The sequence below is a fragment of the Coregonus lavaretus genome, assembly GCF_964263955.1.
Source record: "Coregonus lavaretus genome assembly, chromosome: 19".
NCBI lineage: Eukaryota > Metazoa > Chordata > Actinopteri > Salmoniformes > Salmonidae > Coregonus > Coregonus lavaretus.
In genome coordinates this window covers 14,480,560-14,497,316 of record NC_140006.1, presented here as the reverse complement: position 1 = coordinate 14,497,316, position 16,757 = coordinate 14,480,560, and the positions used below count along the sequence as shown (strand labels likewise).

The 16,757-nt window shown below is 43.6% G+C and overlaps 1 protein-coding gene across 1 annotated transcript in view; it reads right to left on the bottom strand.

The window, feature by feature from the left end:
* Window positions 1–16,757, bottom strand: part of acin1a (apoptotic chromatin condensation inducer 1a) — a 28,950-nt gene continuing 12,193 nt past the window's right edge. Inside the window, exons 8-17 of the mRNA XM_084183331.1 lie at window positions 6,122–6,179; window positions 3,703–3,748; window positions 3,381–3,523; window positions 3,079–3,219; window positions 2,676–2,862; window positions 2,282–2,535; window positions 1,920–2,027; window positions 1,481–1,793; window positions 1,288–1,388; window positions 1–1,130 (exon numbers count right to left, since the gene is read on the bottom strand). Coding sequence (XP_084039457.1) covers window positions 810–1,130; window positions 1,288–1,388; window positions 1,481–1,793; window positions 1,920–2,027; window positions 2,282–2,535; window positions 2,676–2,862; window positions 3,079–3,219; window positions 3,381–3,523; window positions 3,703–3,748; window positions 6,122–6,179 — 1,672 coding nt within the window. The 3' untranslated portion in view covers window positions 1–809. The remainder of the gene's footprint in view (window positions 1,131–1,287; window positions 1,389–1,480; window positions 1,794–1,919; window positions 2,028–2,281; window positions 2,536–2,675; window positions 2,863–3,078; window positions 3,220–3,380; window positions 3,524–3,702; window positions 3,749–6,121; window positions 6,180–16,757) is intronic.

Sequence of the window (16,757 nt, the reverse complement as noted above, 5' to 3'; positions counted from 1 at the left end):
AGCTTTTTCAAACGTATTTTTTATTTATTTGTACATTCACCACTTACAGGAGTAATCAAAAAAAAGAAAAGAAAACAATAACAAAGTAAACTTTAATAATGATTAAAAAACAATATTAAAACCGTTTGTGTGGCGTTTTAATACGCACCCCTTTTCCTGCCTGCGTTGACCAGAGGAGGGGTTGGGGGGGGGAGAGAAGGCAAAGGATGGACAGAAAGAAGCGTATAGAATATTAAGAGACAGATCAGTGAGGCCTGTGTCATTTCTAATCTCTTGCAGAGAATATAGTCTCTCATCCATCAAACTAAACAAAGACAGAACTCTGCGCAACACCGTCAGTCCTCCCCAGGAATCAAGGCGGAGGACGGCAGACTTGGACAGCATGCAGCCATGACGAAGCACCCCACAGAAACCAGTTGTGGAATACACAACACAGGGGAAGGACAAAAACTGATGTGTGTGTATGCATAGACCTCCACATAGAGCACTTATGCTTCAGATATGCATGGGGGAGAAATTAGGGGAAAAGGGTTGTTTGCCTTACTGCCAATCTGCCAAGAATATTAAAAAAAACGAATAAGAATACACTTAGGCAAAATTAACACAAATAAAATCTAAACTTTCAGACAGGAGCAAGACAGACTGCAGTCTGGGGAAACACTCCTCAAACCATGGTCCCTATGTGTGTGTGTGTGTGTGTGTGTGTGTGTGTGTATTGGTCCTCTGTAGGGTCTTAGTTCTAACAAAGTACATATAGTGATGGGGAATGGGGGGTTATTTTTAGACAGTTCCAGCCACACCAATTCCCTCTAGCGTCGTCTGTCACGAGGTGGAGGATCACTGCGGCTGCGGGAGCGTCTGCCCACCCCTGCACTGCTGCCCCCTGGTCTGCGGTGGCTGCCTTCTCTGCGTTTGTCACCCTCTCTGTCTCGGTCCCTGTCTCTGCCCCTCTCCCTGTCTCGCTCTCTGTCCCTGTCCCCCTCGCCTCTTTCGCCAGATGCGCTACTCCCTGCTTTTATCCTTTCTTTGCGCTCTTCCTCCCTTTTCTTCTCTTCCTCCTCTTGCTGCGCCTTCCTCCTCTTCTCTCGCTCCTTCATCCTCTCTTGTCGGGCTGCTTCCCTCTGTGTAAACTGGCCAGAAAGAGACAGAACAAGGGAGAATGTTAAGAGTGGACTGTAAACAATTTAAATCAACACGTTCAACAAATGTAAGGAAGGATATGTGGACCCCATATCATCAATAAGAAATCTTGTTCAGATAGTTGAGTTGTGTGTGTATATAACTGACCTGCTCTTCTGTGAGAGGGAGCCAGTATATACAAGGGGCTGCTTTGGTTTTATTGAACAGGTCATCCAGCAGTTTGGCAGGGGGTTCCTCTGGAGCTTTCTCTGAAGAAACAATACAAACAGAAAGAGTAAACATACAGTTGACCCAACAGGGCACAGCTCTAAACCACCATCTCTCCATCCCCACTCTTCACCTTTCTTGTCCATCTTCCTCTCTTTGCTCTTGCCCATCTCCTTGCGCTTCCTCTCTCTGGAGCGCGATCGTCTGGGGCCCGCCTCCTCTCCAGGTTTTCCTGGGCCAAAGTCCCGAACCTTGTCCCTGTCCCACTCCCTCTCCGCCCGGGTCCTCTCCCTGCGCTCCATCTCACGCTCTCGCTCCGCCCACTGGTCACTCTCTGGCAGGAGAGGGGGCAGGGCCACCCCCCGACCTCGGCCAGGCATCGACGCAGCCCCCCGCTCCTCCTCTCCAGCCCTCTCAGGGGGAGGCAAGCCTCTGTGGAAGTCAAGCTACACTCACACACACGAGGAGGAAGGTTAACATAAGGAAGATCATAATCACTCAAATATTAGAGAACTGGGGAATTATATACATCATCAGGTAGGGCAGAACTACAAGGGCAAAGTTAGTCTCACCTCCTCTTGCTGACTGAAGTCCACACTGAGGAACTTTGGGTTGCTCTGAGGCCATTTCACCCCATGTAGTGCTGCACGAGTGGCCACTGCCTCCTCTGCAATGGAGTACTGAAAGAAAAGGGAGCAAAACCGGGTATCCATTAGGAACATTGAGGCTTGCCTTAGATAAGACACAGAGAATAGGAAGATGTAGGAGGAGTTCCGGGCTGCATCTAAAATGACACCCTATAGTCAAGTGCACCAGCCTCGACCAGCTTTGAGCCTCCTATGGCTGGTCAAAAGTAGTGCACTATCCGGGGAATAGGATGTCAGTTGAGACGCAGACCTGTATTCAGGATAACGGCCAGCAGACAGAGACGTACCGTGACGTAGCAGTGAGATTTGATCTTGTCAATCCAGAAGCCGTCCTCCAGCATGGTGCCAGTCCTGCTGAGCAGCTCCTTTAGCTGACCCAGGGTGAACGGCCGAACCAGGTTGGACAAGTGGACGATGTTGGACACTTTGCCTCGTGGAGGAGAAGGCTGCTTGGCTGTGCGGACAGGATCGTCTATGGTGATGGACACGCCAGACTTCTGCTGACTGATGGAGCGACGGATCAGGGTGTCACTGGGGCTCACTGAACAGATGAGACCAGAGAGATACATCAACCTGATAACTCACAACATATCAAAGGCTACAATCTAGCCCAGGGTTAGAGGTTTTGATCAATCTGATAAGATCATTAAGTTGATCTTTAATTTTGGATCAATCTATCACCTGTGTTCATCTCCATGTCATGGATGGGAGGAGAGGGGGATTGTGTCTCCATGGAGTCTCTCTGGAATAAGTTGTCCATCTTCTCTCTGTCGCCTTTAACCTCCCCTCCATCCTCTCTGTCCTCATCCTTGTGTTCACTCCTCTTTGACTCCTTCGGTCCATTCTCCTGGGTCTCGGACAGGACCACCTACACACAGTACATTGGAAGTGACGAGGCGGCACACACAGATGTTTTAATAAGACATTCACAATGTAATACACCTTTGGGTCAGCCGTTATAGTAAATCTTACTGAATGCACCTTTATGAATGACCGCCGCAGAACCAATTTCCCGTAATACATTACTACTTCTTGAATCAAGATAAATGTACAGTCCACAGAACAAGTGAAGTAGAACCCTGACCTGTGTGACTGTGCGTCTGATCTTGAAGTCTTGCTCGCCCCGCTCCCTGTCCTCCTCTCCCCCAGAGAGGTGAGTTTCCTCTGGGTGCAGATCCACTACAGCCTCCTGGCCTGGACTCAGCCTGATGTCTGGGATCAGAGACTGGGCCGCACAATCAATATATTACAGATGGGAGAAGGAGAGAAGCTTCAAGACTGAACAGATAGTAAAAGGTTTGTTAGTATTCATTATGATGCTGTGTTTAGATGGTTTGTAATATGTACAACAGTATATTTAGCAGTGTAGTGATGACGCTGCTGTACCTTCAGAGAGTCTGTGGTGAGGCTGATGGATGGTTTCTTGGCTGTGACTGCAGTGCTGGAACCCCACCTCCTCTTCCTCCCGGGCCCGGCCCCAGACTCTGCCTCGCCCTCGGCACTGACAACACCTGGAGAGGCCTTGCTACCTGGAAGACAAAGGGGGATTGCACCATGGCCAAACGCGAACGCACAAATGCAAGCACCTCATCTATAATTGTCTCTCACTCACACGGGCAAACTCAAACTATAAACCAAGTCTACCTACTGGGCTGAAGAAAACAATGAACCAAAACAGGAATGAGCGGGTAGAGGGAGGTATACTCACTGCTAAGGGAGATCCTACGGGCTGCGAATGTCTTTGGTGTCAGACTCTGAAACAAAAATAAATAAACACACCCCAAAGTACAGGGGAAAGGTGAGAGGCAGAGATGGAGAGGTGCATGGACAGATTGAAGGGAAGACAGGACAAGAGAGAATGTGTGGGTGAACAAGGGAAGAGAAACTAGGTGAGAGAGACTGCTACTCCAGTCTAGGTCACTTTCCATCTCAACATATGATAGTCAAACAATGAATAGCACCAGTCATATTGAATCTCAATATATGGCTGTCAATAGCACACTGTAGTGAGCAGACAGAGGATAACATCTTTGCTTGGTCTCAAAACTGTGTGCATGGCTTTAAGATATGTAGTAATATTAATGACTGGGGCCCCAAATGTCAGTTTATGTTTGGTGTAGAAAGGTGTTCGGGGATGGAGCCGCAGTCTCTATCACACATACAGAAAGACAGATAGTAGCCTGATGGCAATACTGCAGTTTAAATTCCTTAGAATTAAATGGCTCACATTTCATTTAACTTTCATAGCAGCACATCTGAATGGTGTAGCTGGTAAACTAAGTGGCTGCCAGGATTACTGGGCCATAAAGCAAGACTATAATATTGGGTGGTTTACAACAAGTTTCATTCAAAACGGCAGTAGCCATAAATATGTAAATTAATTCATTTGACAACTATGTCGGAGTCAATTCCCCCATTTTAGGCTAAGAGAAGGGAATTGACTAAAACTATACATTTTCTAAATATTGTGTATTTCTTTGTAGAAAATAACATTGAGAAAATGACTACTTATTCCCTGGTACCACTGACACCTGATCCTTACTGGGTTGGATATGGCCCAATCTCGACTGCATGTACTGTATCTAGGCAACAAGGGTCCAATCAAAGGTGGTTGTGAAGTTTGGGTGGAAATCTGACAGCTGGTTGGCAGGATGGGCTCTGTAGATCAGTGGGGGTAGGACTTGAGTGGCTTTTGGAAACGTTTTGGGGTCAAGTCCTTAGCGCTCAAGCATCAGTCTTTCAGATCTTTGTCATGCTTTTCTGTTGGGATACTGCCCGGCTGAGGTTTAATGGAGATGGGATAGTCAATGTTGAACAAGAGTCACTCCAAAAACTAGCAGGGTCATAGTTCAGCAGACACCCTCTTTCACAGGGGCATCAGAAGACCATCTGTTGAGTGCCAGGTAGTAGCAGAAAAAAGGGACCCAATTGGCAAGTACCTTTTCCAGCTAACAGTCAGACATGTTTGGTAGTGAGTCCAAAGAAATGCTGCCATTGAGAAAGTTATAAAATGTCCAAGATCATGTCTTTGAAAAACAGCCACGAAGAGAAGACCCAAGCTGTCCTCATGACTCAGAACATCCAAACTGTCCTTTCTCAGAGAAACGGTTTAGTCCAGAAAAAGAAAAAATATTGACCAGTTAAACGGTCCATGCAAGTCCATCGAGCAGCATATTCATCTGTAGGTGGTGAGAAGAGATACGTACTGCAGCAACCCCATCCGAAGCCATCCACAGGCTTGTCATTGAAGGATTTGAAACAGTCTTATTGAGTGTCAGCCTCCTCATCTCCACTCAGACCCACTGTGAAGGTTGTATGTGGCCATACAGGTGGTGTATGAGCCAGTTGAGCCAGGCGTTGGTGACAGACAGACGAGATCAGTCATCCTAAACCCTCAGCCCATTAGTCCAATCAAGTGCCATGGCCTTTGTTGCCACAGCTGTTCCACTGCAGTGCAGAATCAGGGGCCTATCTGTGGGATACCCAGGGCTCTTGGGGACATTGGAACAGGTGCAGCAGTAGTAGTGGCAGAAGTAGTATGCAGGTACCATTAGGGGCAATGGAAGAGGCATGAGCACCTTTATAACAAAGCAATCAATGGGGTTTTAAACATCAGCCACAGTAAGAGCATCTCCCCTGCTGCTTCTGTCTGAGACAGCATCAGCAAAGGTTCAAAAACACATCTAAAAAAAATGTTTTACTAGCTCATCAAATCTCTTTAAAAAAGGGTCAGGGTCACCAAACCAGTAAGTAAATATTACAAAAAACAGATTGTTAGTTTTCATCTAGAAATGTTTGAAATGTGCTTCTTATGTCTTATCACTAAGCATTTTTCAGGACCTAAAAGCACTTAATTGTCTACAATGGGATGGGGTATAAAGCAAAAGGGAAACGAGAGACATCATTAACTGGAGAAGATGGAGCATGGATGCGCCCAATAGCACAACCTAAAACTATGACCAAAAAACAAACACCTAATTTCTCACTAAAATGGTTAGGTTTGATGGCTGACAACTGGAGGGAGGTCTCCTCACAGGTTGGCCAGTGACAGTCCAAGCCTGGAGCACACCCCTCTTTAGAGAGCCATGGTACAGTGAGGAAGTCCCAGTGTTCCTCCGTGGCCTTACCTCCTCACTGCCTTCAGGAGCCCGCTCAGGCTCAGTCATGGCAGCCTCCTTCACCTCCCTATGGAGAGAATGAAAGAAATGAAGAAGAGGAGTGATGGAGAGATAGAAGGATGAAGAGGGGGTAAAGTGTGGTTCCGGTTAGTTGCAAAAAGGTATTCAGAACAATGGGGTCCAAAGATATGCATTATGGAGGGATTTCAGACCCGAGTCACATGCGGGCGTAAATTTAACTTTATTCCCTTTTTATGCACCTTTCTCTCTAGCGTGTTGACCTTGAATTTACGCATGAGGAAAAGTCAGTGGCAACAAGGTACGAGTTTTGGGTGGTGATCAAAGAAATGGAGGTGTCTACAGATACGCCGTATTCAGACCTCAACTTAATTCCCTCATAATTCCACCACCTTCACGCGCACAGAAACGATGAATAAGGTCGAGCAACCTGTCGGTTCAAAGTGCAAAAACTTTGGGTTACGGTATGTAACCCCGGTTCTCCGAAGGAGACATCTCACTATTGGACACGCCCTCTTTTGTGGATCATTGGTTGAAGCCTTATTCAATCACGCCTATCAGAGCTTTGTGGGTGAGCTTCGTGTGTCTATATAACAACCTGCAATGCTCTGGATTCCTCATTCTAAGAACTACCTCCTACACGAGTTGTGCAAGAGGGGCAATCTGGTGAGATGTCTACCTCATCTCCTTCAGAGAACCGGGGTTACATAGACTACATATACAAAGGTATGTGGACAACCCTTCAAATTAGTAGATTCGGCTATTTCAGCCACACACCCGTTGCTGACAGGTGTATAAAATTGAGCACACAGCCATGCAATCTCCATAGACAAACATTGGCACTAGAATGGCCTCACTGAAGAGCTCAGTGACTTTCAACGTGGCACCGTCATAGGATGCCACCATTCCAACAAGTCAGTTCGTCAAATATCTGCCCTGCTAAAGCTGCCCCAGTCAACTGCACGTGCTATTTTTGGTAGCAGAATTCCTGAAAATAGAAAAGAAGCCTCTCAACCATCAGTGGTGGGGTGGTAACGCACACCGAAAGGAACAGTTAAGTCGAGAGCTAGTTTTCTGAAGAAAGCTGCTTAATGGTCTAGTAACCAAAGAGACTTGTGTAGAGGTGAAGAATGAGGAAACCAGAGCATTGCAGGGTGTTATATAGACAAGTGAGGTGTACACTAACAGAGCTCTGATTGGCCTGTTAGGCGTGATTCAATAAGGCTCCAACCAATAACCTGCAAAAGAAGGCGTGTCCCATAGTGAGATGTCCAACCAAGTCTACTGAAAGAGAACATAGAAATAACACCAATCTCCATGCACTGTAACTTATAAATTGGTAAGAGCTATTAATAAGAGCTAGGTAAATGAGTAATCCGTTTGGATAAGAGGATTGTAAATATAAATGACAATTACTTTATATCTATTTTACCTTTTGATCTCTGGAGACAAATGTGAAACCAGTCATATTTCAGCAAACTGAAAGGTATGTCAACATGACAGGTATTTCTGCCTCTTTTCCACAGTGAAGTATGAAAAACAATATATTAAAATCAAAAAAAGTATGCACTCACTCTGGATAAGAGCATCTGCTAAATGACTAAAAAATGTAATAAAAAAATTGCTGTGTCATTATTCAGAATTGTAAGCCTATGGCTTCATAATTTGCGGGGCTTAAATTTGGAGACCCAGGCCGAGGCTGTAACCTATAGAAACCAGTGAGCACTGACCGTAGAGCCGAACCTACAGAGTTGATTTATGCGGTCTATAATTTTTTTATTATATGCCGATTTTTTTTTTTTTTACAATTTCTAATCACATTAAATATTTTCCACTATCAGTAGCCACAGTCAATAATATCCACATACATAATGAATGTCACTTTAGTGCAGTGACTGTTAGTTTCCATCAATTTGTATCTTACACTTTGCATCATTCCATTACATCGTTAGTATACCTTTCTTTCCTCTGTCACGTCTGTGTGGTTGTTCCTGAGAGTCGCTAGCAATTGTGGATCATCTTAGGTTAACGTATTACAAGTTGTGCAATAATTTGGGACATGTAGCCTAATTGAATCATTATGGAACACAGACCATACATAGCAGTTTTAACATGGAGCCTAGCACACGGTTCACGACGACTGACTTTTTTTCAACCCCAATTGTACACTTCTCGCCTTCCAATATTTCATGGATTGAACAATTGAATATGGCAACTTTCAGGATGAATCAAATCATTATTTTTGATTCACCAATATATTTTGTGCTATATAAAGGCTCTCCAACCCTGTTTATGTATGATTTATAAATACTTTCCTAACCCTAAATAATTTACAATATTTGTTTTAACCTACCAATTATTTACATCTTTCTTCATTGATCCATATTCTGAACCCGTTATCTAGATATACAGTGCATTCGGAAAGCATTCAGACCCCTTCCCTTTTTCCACATTGTTACATTAAAGCCTTATTCTAAAATGGATTAAATACATTTTTTGCCTCAGCAATCTACACACAATACCCCACAATGACAAACCGAAAACAGATTTTTAGAAATGTTTGCTAAATTACACACACACACACACATATATATATATACACATATATGTATATACATATATACAGTGAGGGGAAAAAGTTTTTGATCCCCTGCTGATTTTGTACGTTTGCCCACTGACAAAGACATGATCAGTCTATAATTTTAATGGTAGGTTTATTTGAACAGTGAGAGACAGAATAACAACAATGAAATCCAGAAAAACGCATGTCAAAAATGTTATAAATTGATTTGCATTTTAATGAGAGAAATAAGTATTTGACCCCTCTGCAAAACATTACTTAGTACTTGGTGGCAAAACCCTTGTTGGCATTCACAGAGGTCGGACGTTTCTTGTAGTTGGCCACCAGGTTTGCACACATCTCAGGAGGGATTTTGTCCCACTCCTCTTTGCAGATCTTCTCCAAGTCATTAAGGTTTTGAGGCTGATGTTTGGCAACTCGAACCTTCAGCTCCCTCCACAGATTTTCTATGGGATTAAGGTCTGGAGACTGGCTAGGCCACTCCAGGACCTTAATGTGCTTCTTCTTGAGCCACTCCTTTGTTGCCTTGGCCGTGTGTTTTGGGTCATTGTCATGCTGGAATACCCATCCACGACCCATTTTCAATGCCCTGGCTGAGGGAAGGAGGTTCTCACCCAAGATTTGACGGTTCATGGCCCCGTTCATCGTCCCTTTGATGCGGTGAAGTTGTCCTGTCCCCTTAGCAGAAAAACACCCCCAAAGCCTAATGTTTCCACCTCCATGTTTGACGGTGGGGATGGTGTTCTTGGGGTCATAGGCAGCATTCCTCCTCCTCCAAACACGGCGAGTTGAGTTGATGCCAAAGAGCTCAATTTTGGTCTCATCTGACCACAACACTTTCACCCAGTTCTCCTCTGAATCATTCAGATGTTCATCGGCAAACTTCAGACCCACGTGTATATGTGCTTTCTTGAGCAGGGGGACCTTGCGGGCACTGCAGGATTTCAGTCCTTCACGGCGTAGTGTGTTACCAATTGTTTTCTTGGTGACTATGGTTCCAGCTGCCTTGAGATCATTGACAAGATCCTCCCGTGTAGTTCTGGGCTGATTCCTCACCATTCTCATGATCATTGCAACTCCACGAGGTGAGATCTTGCATGGAGCCCCAGGCCGAGGGAGATTGACAGTTCTTTTGTGTTTCTTCCATTTGCGAATAATCGCACCAACTGTTGTGACCTTCTCACCAAGCTGCTTGGCGATGGTCTTGTAGCCCATTCCAGCCTTGTGTAGGTCTACAATCTTGTCCCTGACATCCTTGGAGAGCTCTTTGGTCTTGGCCATGGTGGAGAGTTTGGAATCTGATTGATTGATTGATTGCTTCTGTGGACCGGTGTCTTTTATACAGGTAACAAGCTGAGATTAGGAGCATTCCCTTTAAGAGTGTGCTCCTAATCTCAGCTCATTACCTGTATAAAAGACACCTGGGAGTCAGAAATCTTTCTGATTGAGAGGGGGTCAAATACTTATTTCCCTCATTAAAATGCAAATCAATTTATAACATTTTTGACACGTATTTTTCTGCATTTTTTGTTTTTACAAAATCAGCAGGGAATCAAATACTTTTTTCCCCTCACTGTACATACACACATATATATAGACATACATACATATACACACATATATATATACCCATATATATATACACACATATATACATATACATACAGTGCTATGAAAAACAATTTGCCCCCTTTCTAATTTTCTCTACTTTTGCATATTTGTGGTACTGAATGTTATCAGATCTTCAACCAAAACCTACTATTAGATAAAGGGAACATTAGTGAACAAATAACACAACAATTACATATTTATTTCATAAACCAAGTTATGCAACACACAATTCCCCTGTGTGAAAAAGTAATTGCCCCCTTACACTCAATAACTGGTTGTGCCACCTTTAGCTGCAATGACTATCATTTGTTTTTCAACAGTACAATGACCCAACACACCTCCAGGCTATGTAAGGGCTATTTTACCAAGAAGGAGAGTGATGGAGTGCTGTATCAGATGACCTGGCCTCCACAATCCCCCAACCTCAACCAAATTGAGATGGTTTGGGATGAGTCGGACTGCAGAGTGAAGGAAAAGCAGCCAACAAGTGCTCAGCATATGTGGGAACTCCTTCAAGACTGTTGGAAAAGCATTCCAGGTGAAGCTGGTTGAGAGAATGCCAAGAGTGTGCAAAGCTGTCATCAAGGCAAAGGGTGGCTATTTGAAGAATCTCAAAGATAAAATATATTTTGATTTATTTAACACTTTTTTGGTTACTACATGATTCCATATATGTTATTTCATAGTTTTGATGTCTTCACTATTATTCTATAATGTAGAAAATAGTAAAAATAAAGATTTATCTTGAATGAGTAGGTGTTCTAAAACTTTTGACCGGTAGTGTAGAATGTTTGATTAGATTTTTTTTTATAACATTTGCATTTATGTCAGTGATTAGAGGGACAATAGAGTGCTGAGTACCAGGCAGTTAGCAAGTTTGGTAGGCTACTAATGACCATCAGCAGCATCAGAGCTTGGAGAAGCCTAATTACCGTGACTAAACGGTCACATGGAATTTGACTGCCATCATGACTCGTGACCGCCGGTGTGGTGGTAATACGGTCATTGTATCAGCCCTAGCCATCGCACAGTTCCATGGTTAGTGCAGGCAATAGACAAGGGTATAGCCTACTATTGTATACTATGCTCCCTATTATAATTCCATGTACCTTAATCTTCCAACATTACCATGGGTTAAAGAACTGAATGTCAATTTTCTAAATAAATCAAACCACCGTTTAGTTTCTTTTGTGCGTTTTTATAAATACTTTCCTAACCCTAAATAATCTACAAGATCAGAGTATTTTTAAATCTACCAATTGGTGATGAAACAGTTGGTGATGAAACCCGCCCGCAATTGCTAATAATCCATCTGCAACCACCTGACTATTTGTGATAAAGTGAAAATCGGAGGCCCTAACACGCTAATAAAGAAAATGCGATATAGGCTACAGTCAGAGACGGCTGACATTTTTTTTTTACAGGGGGTGCAGGATTTGTTTTGCCTGATTTAGATATTTCTGGTTATTTCCGACATTTTGGTAGGCTTGTTAGTCAACTTGTCTATAATTAGATACATGCCGCTTCTCTTCTGTCTTATGTTGCCTTATAAGAATAAAAATAAACCCTTGCTCACCAGAATGTCATAATTGAAGCATTCATTCTATCTAGTTGACATTGGTAAAGTTCTGTCATCTCTGCTTCTTTCTCGGAGCAAACACATTTAGGGACCGGGGAGAAAATGCAATAACTCTAAAGAAACTGGAAAGATTTTCTTTGCAAAATGTCCAAATGATATCAGTTTGAACAGTAGGCTACAGTTCCCTTGATGTGCCATAGGCCTAATTGAAGTCCCTGTCTTCCCAATGAATTTTGACTGCAAAGTAGGCCAACCTAACCTGGCAGAATGATATAATGATTTGTATCAAATTATATCATGTCCGGGTGAAGTATTAGTGTGTGTGTACAATGTGGACGGGAGTGGTAATGGGGGCATTCGGTCACCGCTCTCATTGTACTGTGCTGCTCCTAGACGGAATGAATCATACAAGTGAAAGGGGATTGCGCTTGAGTAGGATATTCCGAAATGCCCTGCTTTTCTTATAACAAAAAAGAGACTGCAGAATCTGCATGAATTGGAAATAGATAAAGCACGAATGGCAATCATAAGCATACAGATGTTGATGTGTTGGCTATTATGTAAGCCTACCCCTAATTTCATATCAAATTATTTGTTTAAACAATCATGATTACATTCTAATAGAGTAATTTCTGGGATTTGATTTAGCACAAAATATAGGTCTAATATTTTATGCTCAGAAAGCAAATTATGCAAATGAGGGATTTGTGCCTTATTTAGTCATATGTATAAATTGCTGCAGATGTTGCAGCGCTCTTCTCTTCTACACCAATCTGTATGGAGCACCCTGTTAGGCAGGCCCTTATGTATGGACAGGACACTATCATATTGCTTGTATATCCTATTCCCATAGGGCCCAATTCAGACTTAGGAAATCTTTTCCTTTTTTACGCATTTTGATTTAAATGCCCACACCAGTAGAAATCCACTTTTTCGAGCTGAAAGACGAAGGCCAGAGCTTACCCATGATGTTGCACAACTATTTTAAGTCAATAAATCATAGTTTTAATCAAAGTATGATATATTTGGGCTTGAAGTGACAAATCCGAACTGCCTACTTCGTGCAAATGTGTGTGAATGCGGTGTCTTTTCCTATGATATGACATGAAAAAAATGTCAGCCTACGTTCCGTTTCAGGGCTGGGTTTTATTTGAATGTTACCACCCACCAGCATGGCATTATTTATTGATCAGAAACCGCTGCAAAGTTGTATCCACTTGGCTGCCTGAGCCATGGAGCAAATTAAATGTTACACCTATCAAAGCAGTGGAGTGTGTAGTGAGGCAAAACTTTAGCGGTCAAAACCATTCGACTTGGGGCGCTGGGGAGAGCGTTTTTTTTCAAAATGCTGTCATATCACACAATTATAATATTGATAAAATTGTCATATATACACTGCATGGAAAAAGTATGTGGACACCCCATCAAATTAGTGGATTTGGTTATTTCAGCCACACCCATTGACAGGTGTATACGATCGAGCACACAGCCATGCAATCTCCATAAACAAACAATGGCAGTAGAATGGCTCGTACTGAAGAACTCAGTGACTTTCAACGTGGCACCGTCATAGGATGCTACCTTTTCCAGTTCGTCAAATTTCTGCCCTGCTAGAGCTGCCCCGGTCAACTGTAAGTGCTGTTATTGTGTTAAGTGGAAACGTCTAGGAGCAACAAAAGTTCAGCCGATAGACATGGCAGCTCTGTTTCTTGCTCATAAGCAACTGCAGTATTTTGTTATTTCTTACATTATTGTAAGAATGTATTTTTTTTGTTATTACATACAGCCGGAAATAACTTTTGGATATCAGAGCGGCGGTAACGCACAAGCATTCCGACCAGAAATACGACTTTCCCGAATTGGATCCTTTGTTCGTACCCCCCAAGGCAATTGAACTTATCCCAGAGGCTAGAAGTCCGCTCCGAATATCTTTTCTCCGCCGGTCCGACTCAGGGTCCACCACTTCCGAGTATATTACTCACTAATGTTCAGTCCCTGGACAATAAAGTAGACGAGCACAGGGTGAGGATCTCCTTCCAGAGAGACATCAGGACTTTAACATAATGTTTCACGGAATCATGGCTCTCTCCGGATATACTGGCCCGTCCATACAGCCAGCTGGGTTTTCAGTACATCGCGCAGACAGGAATAAAGAACTCTCCGGGAAGAAGAAAGGCGGAGGTGTATGTTTCATGATTAACTACTCATGGTGTGATTGTGGTAAAGTACAGGAACTCAAGTCCTTTTGTTCACCCAACCTAGAATACACATTCAAATGCCGACCGTATTACCTCCCAAGAGAATTATCTTCGGTTATCGTCACAGCCGTGTATATTCCCCCTCAAGCCGATACCACGACGGCCCTCAAGGAACGACACTGGACTTTGTGCAAAATGATAACCACATCCTGAGGCCGCATTTATTGTAGCTGGGAACTTTAGCAAAGCAAATATGAGGAAAACGTTACCGAAGTTCTATCAACACATTGCCTGTAGTACTCACGCTTCAAAAACTCTTGACCATTGTTACTATCCCTTCCGGGATGGCTACAAGGCCCTCACCCGCCCTCCCGTTGGCAAATTGGATCACGACTCCATTCAGCTCCTCCCTTCCTGTAGGAAAAACTCAAACAGGAAGTACCCGTGCTAAGGTCTATTCAAAGCTGGTCTGACCAATTGGAATCCATGCTTCACGATTGTTTTTTCTGATCACGCCGACTGGGATATGTTCCGGGTTGCCTCAGAGTAACATTGATGTATACACTGACACAGTGACTGAGTTCATCAGGAAGTGTATAGGGGATGTTGTTCCCACTGTGACTATTAAAACCTACCCAAACCAAAAACCGTGGAAAGACGGCAGCATTCGCGCAAAACTGAAAGCGCGAACCACTGCATTTAACCACGGCAAGGTGACTGGGAATATGGTCGAATACAAAAGCAAGGTGGACTGGGAATATGGTTGAATACAAAAGTCAGTACAGAGACAAAGTGAATACAAAAGTCAGTACAGAGACAAAGTGGAGTCGCAATTCAACGGCTTAGATACGAGACATGTGTGTCAGGGACTCCAGACAATCACCTACAACACCCGATGTCACAGGAAGGCCAAAAAGATCATCAAGTACATCAACCACCCGAGCCATGGCCTGTTCACCCAGCTATCGTCCAGAAGGTGAGGTCAGTACAGGTGGATCAAAGCTGGGACCGAGAGACTGAAAAAAAGCTTCTATCTCAAGGCCATCAGACTGTTAAATAGCCATCACTAGCCGGCCTCCACCCAGTACCCTGCCCTGAATGTAGTCACTATCACTAGGCGGCTACCACCCGGTTACTCAACCCTGCACCTTAGAGGCTGCTGCCCTATGTACATAGACATGTAACACTGGTCACTTTAATAATGTTTACATACTGTTTTACTCCCTGACCAAGGCCCTTCTCCCCCGATTGCTCAGTTTGGCCGGGCAGCCAGCTCTAGGAAGAGTCTTGGCGGTTCCAAACTTCTTTCCATTGAAGAATGATGGAGGCCACTGTGTTCTTGGGGACCTTAAATGCTGCAGACATTTTATGGTACCAAAAAATAAATAAAAGTGTTAAACAAATCAAAATATATGTTATATTTGAGATTCTTCAAATAGCCACCCTTTGCCTTTATGACAGCTTTGCACACTCTTGGCATTCTCTCAACCAGCTTCACCTGGAATGCTTTTCCAACAGTCTTGAAGGAGTTCCAACTTACAGTGGCTTGCGAAAGTATTCACCCCCCTTGGCATTTTTCCTATTTTGTTGCCTTACAACCTGGAATTAAAATATATTTTTTTTTGGGGGGGGGGGGGGGGGGTTGTATCATTGATTTACACAACATGCCTACCACTTTGAACATGCTAAATATTTTTTGTGTGAAACAAACAAGAAATAAGACAAAAAAAACAGAAAACTTGAGCGTGCATACCTATTCACCACCCCAAAGTCAATACTTTGTAGAGCCACCTTTTGCAGCAATTACAGCTGCAAGTCTCTTGGGGTATGTCTCTATAAGCTTGGCACATCTAGCCACTGGGATTTTTGCCCATTCTTCAAGGCAAAACTGCTCCAGCTCCTTCAAGTTGGATGGGTTCCGCTGGTGTACAGCAATCTTTAAGTCACACAACAGATTCTCAATTGGATTGAAGTCTGGACTTTGACTAGGCCATTCCAAGACATTTAAATGTTTCCCCTTAAGCCACTCAGGTGTTGCTTTAGCAGTATGCTTAGGGTCATTGTCCTGCTGGAATTTGAACCTCCGTCCCAGTCTCAAATCTCTGGAAGAGAGAATTTCGCTGTATTTAGCGCCATCCATCATTCCTTCAATTCTGACCAGTTTCCCAGTCCCTGCCGATGAAAAACATCGGATGGTGTTCTCGGGGTGATGAGAGGTGTTGGGTTTGCGCCAGACATAGCGTTTTCCATGATGGCCAAAAAGCTCAATTTTAGTCTCATCTGACCAGAGTACCTTCTTCCACATGTTTGGGGTGTCTCCCACATGCCTTTTGGCGAACACCAAACGTGTTTGCTTATTTTTTTCTTTACGCAATGGCTTTTTTCTGGCCACTATTCCGTAAAGCCCAGCTCTGTGGAGTGTACGGCTTAAAGTGGTCCTATGGACAGATACTCCAATCTCCGCTGTGGAGCTTTGCAGCTCCTTCAGGGTTATCTTTGGTCTCTTTGTTGCCTCTCTGATTAATGCCCTCCTTGCCTGGTCCGTGAGTTTTGGTGGGCGGCCCTCTCTTGGCAAGTTTGTTGTGGTGCCATATTCTTTCCATTTTTTAAAAATGGATTTAATGGTGCTCCTTGGGATGTTCAAAGTTCCGGATATTT